Source organism: Pristiophorus japonicus, chromosome 10 (assembly GCF_044704955.1).
Source record: "Pristiophorus japonicus isolate sPriJap1 chromosome 10, sPriJap1.hap1, whole genome shotgun sequence".
In the NCBI taxonomy this organism is placed as follows: Eukaryota; Metazoa; Chordata; class Chondrichthyes; family Pristiophoridae; genus Pristiophorus; species Pristiophorus japonicus.
The window spans coordinates 139867080-139879734 of record NC_091986.1 but is presented as its reverse complement, the minus strand read 5'-3'; the positions used below and the strand labels follow the sequence as shown (position 1 = coordinate 139879734).

Sequence of the window (12655 nt, the reverse complement as noted above, 5' to 3'; positions counted from 1 at the left end):
GATAGTGATAGGGGATTTAATTGTAAGGGGAATAGATAGGCGTTTCTGCGTCCGCAACCGAGACGCCAGGATGGTATGTTGCCTCCCTGGTGCAAGGGTCAAGGATGTCTCGGAGTGGGTGCAGGACATTCTGAAATGGGAGGGTGAACAGCCAGTTGTCGTGGTGCAGATAGGTACCAACGATATCGGTAAAATACGGGATGAGGTCCTACGAGACGAATTTAGGGAGCTAGGAGTTAAATTAAAAAGTAGGACCTCAAAAGTAGTAATCTCAGGATTGCTACCAGTGCCACGTGCTAGTCAGAGTAGGAATCACAAGATAGCTCAGATGAATACGTGGCTTGAGCAGTGGTGCAGAAGGGAGGGATTCAAATTCCTGGGACATTGGAACCGGTTCTGGGGAAGATGGGACCAGTACAAACCGGACGGTCTGCACCTGGGCAGGACCAGAACCAATGTCCGAGGGGGTAGTGTTTGCTAGTGCTGTTGGGGAGGAGTTAAACTAATGTGGCAGGGGGATAGGAACCTATGCAGGGAGCCAGAGGGAAATAAAATGGAGTCAGAAGCAAAAGATAGAAAGGAGAATAGTAAAAGTGGAGGGCAGAGAAACCCAAGGCAAAAAACAAAAAGGGACACATCACAGCAGAATGCTAAAGGGGCAAAGTGTGTTAAAAAGACAAGCCTGAAGGCTCTGTGCCTCAACGCGAGGAGTATTTGGAATAAGGTGGACGAATTAACTGCGCAGATAGCAGTTAACGGGTATGATGTAATTGGCATTACGGAGACATGGCTCCAGGGTGACCAAGGCTGAGAACTCAACATCCAAGGGTATTCAGCATTGAGGAAGGATGGACAGAAAGGAAAAGGAGGCGGGGTGGCATTGCTTGTTAAAGAGGAAATTAACACAATAGTAAGGAGGGACATTAGCTTGGATGATGTGGAATCTGTATGGGTGGAGCTGCGGAATACCAAAGGGCAGAAAACGCTAGTGGGAGTTACGTACAGACCACCAAACAGTAGTAGTGAGGTTGGGGACAGCATCAAACAAGAAATAAGGGATGTGTGCAATAAAGGTACAGCAGTTATCATGGGCAACTTTAATTTACATATTGATTGGGCTAACCAAACTGGTAGCAATGCAGTGGAGGAAGATTTCCTTGAGTGTATTAGGGATGGTTTTCTAGACCAATATGCCGAGGAACCAACCAAACAGCTGGCCATGCGAGACTGGCTGATGTGTAATGAGAAGGGACTAATGAGCAATCTTGTTGTGCGAGGCCCCTTGGGAAAGTGTGACCATAATATGGTAGAATTCTTTATTAAGATGGAAAGTGACACAGTTAATTCGGAAACTAGGGTCCTGAAATTAAGGAAAGGTATGAGGTGTGAATTGGCTAGAATAGACTGGCAAAGGATATTTAAAAGGTTGACGGTGGATAAGCAATGGCAAACATTTAAAGATTACATGGATGAACGTCAGCAATTGTACATCCCTGTCTGGAGTAGGAGTAAAAGTAAAACGGGGAAGGTGGCTCAACCATGGCTAACAAGGGAAATTAAGGATAGTGTTAAAGCCAAGGAAGAGGCATATAATTTGGCTAGAAAAAGCAACAAACCTGAGGACTGGGAGAAATTTAGAATTCAACAGAGGAAGACTAAGGGTTTAATTAAGGAGGGGGAAAATAGAGTATGGGAGGAAGCTTGCAGGGAGCATAAAAACAGACTGCAAAAGCTTCTATAAATATGTGAAGAGAAAAAGATTAATGAAGACAAACATAGGTCCCTTGCAGTTGGATTCAGGTGAATTTATAATGGGGAACAAAGAAATGGCAGACCAATTGAACAAATACTTCGGTTTTGTTTTCACGAAGGAAGACACAAATAACCTTCTGAATGTACTAGGGGACAGTAGGTCTAGTGAGAAGGAGGAACTGAAGGATATCCTTAGTAGGCGGGAAATTGTGTTAGGGAAATTGATGGAATTGAAGACCGATAAATCCCCGGGGCCTGATAGTCTGCATTCCAGAGTACTTAAGGAAGTGGCCCTAGAAATAGTGGATGCAGCGGTGATCATTTTCCAACAGTCTATCGACTCTGGATCAGTTCCTATGGATTGGAGAGTAGCTAATGTAACACCACTTTTTAAAAAAGGAGGGAGAGAGAAAACGGGTAAGTATAGACCGGTTAGCCTGACATCAGTAGTGGGGAAAATGTTGGAGTGACATCAGTAGTGGGGAAAATGTTGGAATCAATCATTAAGGATGAAATAGCAGTGCATTTGGAAAGCAGTGAGGATCGGACCAAGTCAGCATGGATTTATGAAAGGGAAATCAAGCTTGATGAATCTTCTGGAATTTTTTGAGGATGTAACTAGCAGAGTGGACAAGGGAGAACCAGTGGATGTGGTATATTTGGACTTTCAAAAGGCTTTTGACAAGGTCTCGCACAAGAGATTGGTGTGCAAAATCAAAGCGCATGTTATTGGGGGTAATGTACTGACGTGGATAGAGAACTGGTTGGCAGACAGGAAGCAGAGAGTCGGGATAAACGGCTCCTTTTCAGAATGGCAGGCAGTGACTAGTGGGATGCCGCAGGGCTCAGTGCTGGCACCTCAGCTCTTTACAATATACATTAACGATTTAGATTAAGGAATTGAGTGTAATATCTCCAAGTTTGCAGATGACACTAAACTGGGTGGTGATGTGAGCTGTGAGGAGGACGCTAAGAGGCTGCAGGGTGACTTGGACAGGTTAGGTGAGTGGGCAAATGCATGGCCAATGCAGTATAATGTGGATAAATGTGAGGTTATCTATTTTGGGGGCAAAAAACACGAAGACAGAATATTATCTGGATGGCGGCAGATTAGGAAAAGGGGAGGTGCAATGAGACCTGGGTGCCATGGTTCATCAGTTACTGATAGTGGGCATGCAGGTTCAGCAAGCAGTGAAGGCGGAAAATGGTATGTTGGCTTTCATAGCTAGGGGATTTGAGTATAGGAGTAGGACGGTCTTACTGCAGTTGTACAGGGCCTTAGTGAGGCCTCACCTGGAATATTGAGTTCAGTTTTGGTCTCCTAATCTGAGGAAGGACGTTCTTGCTATTGAGGGAGTGCAGCGAAGGTTCACCAGACTGATTCCAGGGATGGCTGGGCTGTCATATGAGGAGAGACTGAATCAACTGGGCCTTTATTCACTGGAGTTTAGAAGGATGAGAGGGGATCTCATAGAAACGTATAAGATTCTTATTGAGTGGCGGTGCAGGCTCGAAGGGCCGAATGGTTTATTCCTGCACCTATTTTCTCTGTTTCTATCCATTGTAAAATATTTCTACCGATTCCCACTTTCTTTATTTTCACTATTCAACTTTCCAGACGAACTGTATCAAAAGCCTTACTGAAATCCAAGTATATCACATCCACTGCCTTACTTCCATCAACTCCTTTGTCATTCCTCAAAGAAAACAAGTAAGTTACATTTGCAAGACCTCCCCCATTCGTGAATCGATTTGCCTTTCTCCCGTCCCCAGGCACTTTCCAGTATTCAGTGATTTCTGGAAGATTTGTGCACGAGTTCCTGCAATTTTCTCCTTTTAAGTATCCTCCGATTTCGCCGACCCCTGAGATTTATTAAGTTTGAACAACTTTTTAGCAAACAAAGTAAATAACATAGAAAAGTAAGATTTTAGCGATAAAAATGGCTTGAATCATCAGAGAATCTGAATGAAGCAACTTTGAATTCTTAGAAGACTGCAGTATGTCCAATTTTGGGTAAATTACTTTCAGAACTACATTGACGCATGGAAGAAGTTTCATGCAAGAATGTGAAGGATGACCACAGGGCTTAAAATTTTACGCTATTAAGACATAGAGTTGATTTGAATTCACTGGAGAAAGAAAAAGGAAGGAGGAAGGATAGTGTTCAGGACTTGATAATGCTGACAAATAAATAACTTAAACTGTTATTTCAAGACTAGAGGACATGAATACAAAATGAATGTGTCACAAGTGAGACCAGCAAATGAGTGGAATGGACCTTTTTATAAGATAGCCAAGTACAATATTGAAAGTTACAAGGATTAAGTGTAGACACAGATGATCACACACTCTGTGAAATTCTTTATTTCCTGTTGAATCCAAGTTGAATATAGATTGAAATGTAGTGCTCAACTATCCTTCAAGAACCCATTGGGAAAAAAAGGTTTCTCATCGTCTGGTAAGTTTTAACCTGTGGTGATATCCTTCCCAAGAGTTATCGAGCTTTTTATTTTCTACCTTTGCAAATAGGGAGTCACCTATTGTGTACCAACATGAATTGCCTTACATTTGTCCACATTAAAATCCTTCTGTCACACTTCAGCCATTCAGAACCATTTGTACGCTATTCTCTCTACATGTCAGCTTGATGTCATCAGCAACATTCATATTACTAGAAATACCCTTATCCACATTGTTCTAACGTTGTGGTCCAGAACATCTAATGTTCTGCGACGGAGTTAGAGATTGTTTTCTTCCTCCAAAATGTTCCTACTGCACTTCTGGACAACATTTTACTCCTCTTTCTCAGAATGGGAGAAACTGGGATGAGAAATTAGAGTGTCAATAAGTTGCAATTAAGCATTTTTTTCTCTAAAGGCCTGGTTACACATATCAATGTATAGATATCTGCACATTGAAATGGGATGCAATGGCTCATAATTTAATCTGGGGAGTAGCTGAGCCATACAGACCAGAAGACTGGAGGCTTGAAAACCATTCTTAGCCGAGTTAATTTTAGCCAGGGCTGCAATGGAAGCTGCAAACTACATTAGATCACAAGACCAGAAGGAGTGAACTATAATGTGGACCTGCAGGAGATTTCAGAAGATGGATGGAGGCCACGGAGGGATTTGTATACAAAGACGAGGATTTAAAAATCAATATCCTGAGGGACAGCAAGGCAGTGGTGATCAGTGAAAACAGAGATTGGTAAACAGGACTTAATATGGCATAGGATATCGTCAGAGAAGTTCTGGATGACTTGGAGTTTAATTAGTGTACAGCACAAGAGCCTGGAAAGTTTCAGGGTTATTTCGTTTACGAGGGATGGAAACATAGAAATTTATGGGACAGAAGGAGGGCATTCAGTCCATCCGTACCAGCCAAAAAACAGCTCCCTAGCCCATTCCTACTTTCCAGCTCTTGGTCCGTAGCCTTGTAGGTTACAGCACTTCAAGTGCATATCCAAGTACTTTTTAAATGTGATGAAGAACAGAGGGACATTGGAGTGCATGTCCACAGATCTCTGAAGGTAGCAGGACAGATAGATAAGGTGGTTAAGAAGGCATACAGGATACTTTCCTATATTAGCCAAGGCATAGATAAAAGGTTATGCTTGAACTGTATAAAACACTAGTTAGGCCATAGCTAGAGTACTGCATACAGTTCTGATCACATTAAAGGGAAGGTGTGATTGCATTAGAGAGGGTACAGAGGAGATTTACAAGGATGTTGCCTGGACTGGAGAATTTTAGCCATGAGGAAAGATTGGATAGGCTGAGGTTGTTTTCTTTGGACAGAGGCGGCGGAGGGGAGACTTGATTGAGGTGTCTCAAATTGAGGGGCCTCAATAGAGTGGATAGGAAGGACCTATTTCCCCTAACAGAGAGGTCAATAACCAGGAGGTCATAGATTTAAATTAATTGGTAGAAGAATTAGAGGGGTGTTGAGGAGAACTTCTTTCACCCAGAGGGTGGTGGTGGGGGGGGTCTGGAACTCACTGCCTGAAAGGGTGATAGAGGCAGAAACCTTCATCACATTTAAAAAAGTACTTGGAGATGCACATGAAGTGACGTAACCTTCAGGGGTACAGACCAAGTGTTGGAAAGTGGGATTAGGCTGGATAGCTTTTTTGCAGCCGGCACAGACATGATGGGCCAAATGACCTCCATCTGTGCCATAAATTTATATGATTCTATGTATATCAGGGTTTCTCCAATGTCAATGATTACTTGTTTTGTGCCAGAAGAGCTTAAAACATACACCAGAAGCTAACCTACTTCATTATTGGTAATATATTTCCCGATGGAAAAGAGAAAGTACAACAATAGATAGAAAACAAATATATAACAAATAGCTCAATACAAATAAAACAGAATCAGTTTGAAGGGAGAAAGGGAGCAGTATACGAGAATAGAAACTGCTCAATTTGAAAGCAGCATAGTTGAGATTGAAACTGCTTTTACTATCAATATCAGGAACAGCAGAATGATGCTCATTATGGAAGACAAGGAGACATTCAATGCCTTGTAAAATGACATTCCAATGGGAGCACATTGCCAGTTTTATAAGGCTATTGATTGATCACAAGTGACTGAAACACAATTGCAACCCAGCTGAGCTATCTTATTACAGACCAGGCATCAAATCACGGACCTTCCTGGTCTGTATGCAGTTAATATCACGCCAGACAGTACATTAACCCACTAAGCTACTGAGAACGCTTTAATGCTGGGTTTCAATATCTGGCTATCATAGTGTTACTTTATATAAAAATCCACTCTGCTTCAGGGGGAAAAAATATCTTACCATAACTGACTTAAGTGCCACAATTAGGAGACAAACATGAAACCAAAAGGACTTGTATAAATGGAACAAAGCATAGGAAATTGGCAATAATTATGGGGCGAAATTGCCCCTTTTTATAGTCCCATTAGCGCCTACGGGCAGCAGGCACTTTTCATCTGGGGGAGGAGCGCACAACTGCCACACGGGAAATTGCCTGGAGTTTGCGGAGGCACCGCGCAAACGCCGATGACATCATCGCGTGAGTGGCGACCCCTCATTGCCCCATGCTGACCCCTTAGCGGCCTGCGGGATAAATTGCCCCGTGGGCAGCGAGGATGGTGCGAACAGATGTCAATGCCAGCATCGCAGGTCGCAAAGTTGGCGGACATCCGCTCTCGGGGCGCTCTTTAAAAGGGGAGGGTGGCAGTGCCCTGGACTGCAGCACCCCGGGCCGCCATCTTTTTTTGTCTGCAGACTCTCGCGTCAGCTCACCGATGGCGGCTATGCATGGTCGGGCCATTATCGTGCAGCCCGACATTCCTTCTTGTGTGCCAGACTGCAGGCCCAGTTGTATGCTGTCCTGGTGGCCCAGTGGAGGCCATCAGAGGCTGTTCAGAGTGCGCAGCGACCCTCCTCTTTAAATCGAAGGGCAGAGGCGTTGAAGCACGTCAGCACTACACGAACCATCCATGTAGCACTTCACTCAGCGCCCCAGTAGCGCCCCAGCTACTGCCCCCAGAGGAAGTGGAGCACGTGAAATTGCACTCCCCTTTCTTTCAGGGGCGGTAAGGGCAATTTCGCACGGGGGTGGGATTTCTGTGCCAGGCGCAGAAAGTCCCGGCCCCAGAAGGTTACTGCCCCTAATTGGGGTGCAGGTCAATTTCGCCCCCGATTGTTTTACTCCCTTATGAGAAAGCCTGAAATTCACTTGTTTTATTTTCAATAAAAGTATCTATTTAAATTAAATGTACATAAAAGGATAACTGCTTAAACAAGACTGGGTATGTTAGATATTGGGTGTGGATTATATGATCACATAGGATCAATTTGCCAGAGATAAGCTGTTACAGAGCCAAGTTGCAGGATAAATTGTCAGAGCCAAATTCAGCTATTAGTGAGGAAAGTCTTTATCAAAAATATTTCTGAAAAAATATTCAATTCCCATATAGTAACAAATGGAATACTTACACTTTAAATTTCAGTGGAAATGAGAGGAACTGAAAGGAAACCATACCTATTTTGTCATTCATTTCTACAATAGTGTTTTGTAAGGTATTTCCTTCATTGGAAGTTTTCTGCATCAAATCCTGTATTGAACCCAAGAAAACAAAGGTTACCCATTTTTTAGCTGTAGCATAGTTTAGGATTATTTATATTCTAAAGTTTCTTGAAACTGCAAGATGCCAACCATTTTCCTCCACAAATTATAAAATTTACTGCTCAAGATTTGATTTAATGTGAAAAATCAAAATGATTATTCATATATAGACCAACAGCTACCAGTACTAATTTAAACACTTTCAAATCGTCATTCAGTTGAAGAGAAAGACAACTGCAACTTCATTCCACAAACAATTAATTACAGCAAGACTAATTTCAGTATAGATCATAAAAACTTGCATCTTAGTTACATATGTATTTGTTAAAAGTTTTATCTGGTATTTGAAAGCAATCTCTTCTTGTCAAACCCATTGCTCAAATTAACAAAATCCTCAGAGACTCTATCCACACTAACATTCATCTTTGGAGGGAGTCAATTATTTGACAAAGGCAAGCATGGCACACAGACATGAGGGAATGTTAAAAAAAAGTCACAGAAAAATGCAAACTAACAATGAGCCCCAAAAGAGGTTTTGAATCTAAAATGAATCAAGTACTGCTCAAATTCCTTTCACCTTGAAAGTTTTTTTAAGAAAAAAAACTGAGCTTAAGAACAAAAACAGTTCCAAATCAATTTGGCTATTGTGCAAACAGAGGTTTGCTGCTGTTACTTTCAAAGCAGGTATTCAGCACTAAGAAATTTATGCATAGAAAATAAACTAGATTACCATGAGAAATTAAACAGATGTTTTCTACAGTTACGACATCGAGGTATCATGGTATTCAGCATATTAATGCACATACCTGGGAGACGACTTACAAGGCAATGATTACATCTTGGGATATCAGAGGATATATGCTGTAATCACTCCTAATTCTCAGTCAGGCGATAAGCATTCAACACACCGGCTAGAAGTTCGGCTTAAACTCAGACCCACACAGGAATTAGAAAAACTTTCAACTCAAAGCTATTAGATTACAACTGATGTCATCTAATTCCCCCAATTATATATTCTAGTCTTATTTAATTATTCATATAAATGGTTACCTTCACAGTTTGAAGCTCCTCTTTAAACTTTGATAGCTCAGATTCTTTTTCATTCAGCTGGCACTTTAACTGCTCCTCTCTATCTTGTGTTGCTTCTTTTTCAGTTTTCTCATTCTGTTCTTGCTTTTCTGTTTCCAAGTTCTCAAGTTTCTCTGTAACATTCTGAATCTGAACGAGCAGATCTTCATTTTCAAGAGTGATTTTTTCACTTAGGTTCTGCATCTCTAACAGATCTCTTTGCAATCCTTCCTTATCCAACAGTGCTTCATCTAGATTCTTTTGCAAAAGGGTTTTTTCTTTTCTGAGGTCATCTATTAAACAACTGAGCTCAGCTTGTTGATCTCTAATTGCATCACTTTGTAATTCCAATTCTCGTTGCAATTGCAGTATACGCTCATCACATTGGAGTGCCACGGATTGCTTTTCCTCCCTAATTTTTGTCACATGTTCTTCCAGTAATTGCACTGCCTCAATTATACTTAGCTCAGGAGCATCATTTGCAAAGCTAAAAGCTTCTTGTTCAAGAATATTAATTATTGCAAGTTTAACATCAAGAAGTTTCTGTTTTTCAATTCCATCTGCCAGTTGGAGACCATCTCTTTCCTGAGTTAGAGTTTGTAGTTGCTTATTGAGATCTTGAAGTTTTTCTTCATTTGCTCCCATATTTTCATTTTGTAAACTGAACATAGCTGCATCTTTTTGTAAAGCTTCCTTTTCTTTTTCTAACTTTGTAATAAGTTCTTCCAGATTTTGTGTTTGGGAGTCCAAATGCTCCCTCTCAGTTGTAACAGCTCCTAGTCTGTTTTCCATCTCACCTAGTTTTTGACAGCTAGACTCCTTTTCTGAAACTGCCTCTTCCAAATGATGCGCAATTTCATCCAATCTTTTCTGCAATTCACATTTGTCCTTATCAAGTACTTGTATTTGTTGCTGAAGTCCTGCACATTTACCCTGGTCCACCACAAGAGATTGTTTTAACCTATTTATTGACTCTTCAGAGATATTCAATGTTGTTACTAATTCCTCTTTCTCTCTGATTAAAGTGTCCACTTGTTCTTGTAAATCATTCACACTTGCTTCCTTCTTCTGAATTGAAGATGTCAACTCTTGATTCATCTCTTGAAAATTACTTACAGTTTGCTTCAGTTCTTTAGCCTCCTCAACTTCAGCCTGCAGCCTGTTGATCGTTTCCTGAAGAGAATCTTTTTCATGAAAAACTCTTCTGAGTTTCTGCTGCAGGTCATGAATTTCATCAGATTGCTGCTGCTTCATAACTTCAAACTCATAGCTGATCTTTGAAGCAGATTGTCCTAATTCAGTCTGTAATACTTCCATGGTTTTGCGCAAGTTTTCATAATGACACTCAGCCTCTTCTTTCTCCTCCAATAATGTTTGGCACTGCTTCTTCAGATTATTTACCTTGAGAAGGGATTCTTGTTTTTCATTTTCAGCTGCAGTATGTAAAGTTTGTTCTAGCACCGCAATACCTTTTTTATGTTGTTCTGTTATAACCTGCATTTCATAAGAATGCTGGGTGGCTGCCATTTCACAGCAGTCATTAATAGATTGAAGTTCATCTGTCAGTTTTGTAACCGTATTCATATATTCTTCCTTGGACAGCTGGAGTTCATTTATCTTAAACTCCCAGTCCTCTCGTTCATGAAATAACTCTTCTTTTGTGTGGTGCAGTTCCATCTCTAGCTTCTCTTTTACATTTTTCATGTATGCAAGTTCATCCTGTAACAAACTATGCTGCAATTCTAATTTTTTCACATAGTTCTCAAGGTACTTCATCTGCTCATTGGATTCAGAAACTGACTCTTTAGGGACTTCATTTTGCAAATGTTGGTCCTCTTTTTGTTCTTCTGTCATTTTTTTTAACTGTTCCTTCAGCTGATTCAACTGATGCTCATAGTTGGTTCTATTAGTGATCTGTTCATTCTCAAAACTTTTCTCTTTTATTGAATGTTTCTCTGTTAAATCTTGTTCTAACTTCTTAAGTTCCTTCTTGTGCTCTATGACAGCAGATTCAAACTGTTGCTTCAACAGTGTTAAGTCTTTTTGATGGGTGGTTTGGATTACTTGAAGGACCTTCTGGAGTTCCTTCATTTCACTTTCGTTTTCAGCAACAGCGTCACCATTAATTTCTTGTAGCCTTTTCATTTCTTCCCTCTGCTTCTCAGCGCTAGCTTCTAATTGTTGTTCCAATTGCAAAATCTGCTCCTCAGAGGCAATTTTAACTTCATTGAATTCTTCTTCCCGTCTCTTTGCTTCATTTTTCTGAGCTGAGTAGGTTTCAAGCAGTTGCTCAAGTTGTCCCATGTTGGTACTGTGTTTGAGATTTGACTCTTGAAGTTCATTTTCGAACCTGGTTACTTCTTCTTTATGTTTTGCACGAGCAGCTTCCAATTCCCCATACAAAGCTTCAATTTTGTTTAAGTGTTGATTTTTTAACAATTCCATCTCCTCTTGGAGTTCTGTTTCTTTTGACAATGCAACCTTAAAAGGATTAAAAACATTTACACCATAGTTCATTTACTACATCATGAACATATGTACTGTGCCCCTCAAACTGAAGTTATAGTGATATTTAGCTAAATAGTTTTGAAATATAGAAGAATATGATCTTTAGTATGCTTAAAGGAGAAGACAATATTTTAAAAATTTCACATGGAAGCTACAAATGATCCTCACAGGTTTGGAGCATTTTAACAAATACAAGCTTCACTCATCGCTGACCATTGTCAAACTTTGAATGCAGTCAATTCTATGTGTATCATTCTGCTGTTAAATCCAAACAAGTATACATCATTTTTTTAAAATCCTACAAAGACAAACTATGATAATTAAGAGTAGAATATTTCTGTATGAACAGAGACAGCCACTGATCTCAGAGCAATAGATAAGCAGTTATTGAGCCAAAACAGTATGAGCAAGCTACATTAATATCAGTGCAGTAATCATCCAAATCAGTTCACTTAATGAGGTAACCACTGAGTAACAAATGCTTGAAATAGATGTACCAGCATTTGAAAAGCAGGATTAAAATTTTGAGTCTAGACCCTTTGAATGATAAATCTATCTTTTCCCTTTTCAGATGCTGATGGACAGGCTGCAAGTTGGCAGCATTTTCTAAACCAACACTTAATATTTAAATAAAAAATGAGGGATGGAAAAGCAAAAACGAATATTAACATTGTTTTAAAATTTCCACTAGTTTAAAAAAACTATATAGAGACAACAAAATGTTCGAGCTTCGAACAGACTACTGATTCCACTTTTTTAGAATGCACACTGGCGTATCATGAGCCATATATGACTCTTCTATTGCTGGGGTGCTGCTCTCTGTAATTGCCCACAGTTTCAGTCAAGGTGCAAAAGATGCAGCATGACATTAAAGGAGGTAATGTTCCTTCCATTCTGGGTCAGGAACATAATGGCCTTGATTTTAACTCAACCGCACCCCCCCCCCCCACCCCAATCTCTGACGGGCAGGATAGGGTTGAGCAAGGGGTTAAAATCTTGAAAATCAAAAATCTAGCCTCCAACTCGCAACATTCCTAGCCGATGTAATAATAGCAGTGGTGATTCAGGCCATCAAAGAGGCTCTTGCTCAAAGCAGGTGGGAGCCTGCTAATGATGCAAAAGTTGTGGCCTGATGGCATCACAACGTAATATTAATGTCAAGCCAGCAGAACCATGGTGGGGGGGGGGGGGGGGTGGGGGAAGAAGAGAAGCGAAGACCT

At 40.7% G+C, this 12655-nt stretch overlaps 1 protein-coding gene across 1 annotated transcript in view; it reads right to left on the bottom strand.

Annotated features, from left to right (window-relative positions):
• The window catches only part of LOC139275108 (GRIP and coiled-coil domain-containing protein 2), a 98145-nt gene that overhangs the window by 72802 nt on the left and 12688 nt on the right, over window positions 1–12655 (bottom strand). The window contains exons 6-7 of the mRNA XM_070892119.1: window positions 8910–11408; window positions 7776–7848 (exon numbers count right to left, since the gene is read on the bottom strand). Coding sequence (XP_070748220.1) covers window positions 7776–7848; window positions 8910–11408 — 2572 coding nt within the window. The remainder of the gene's footprint in view (window positions 1–7775; window positions 7849–8909; window positions 11409–12655) is intronic.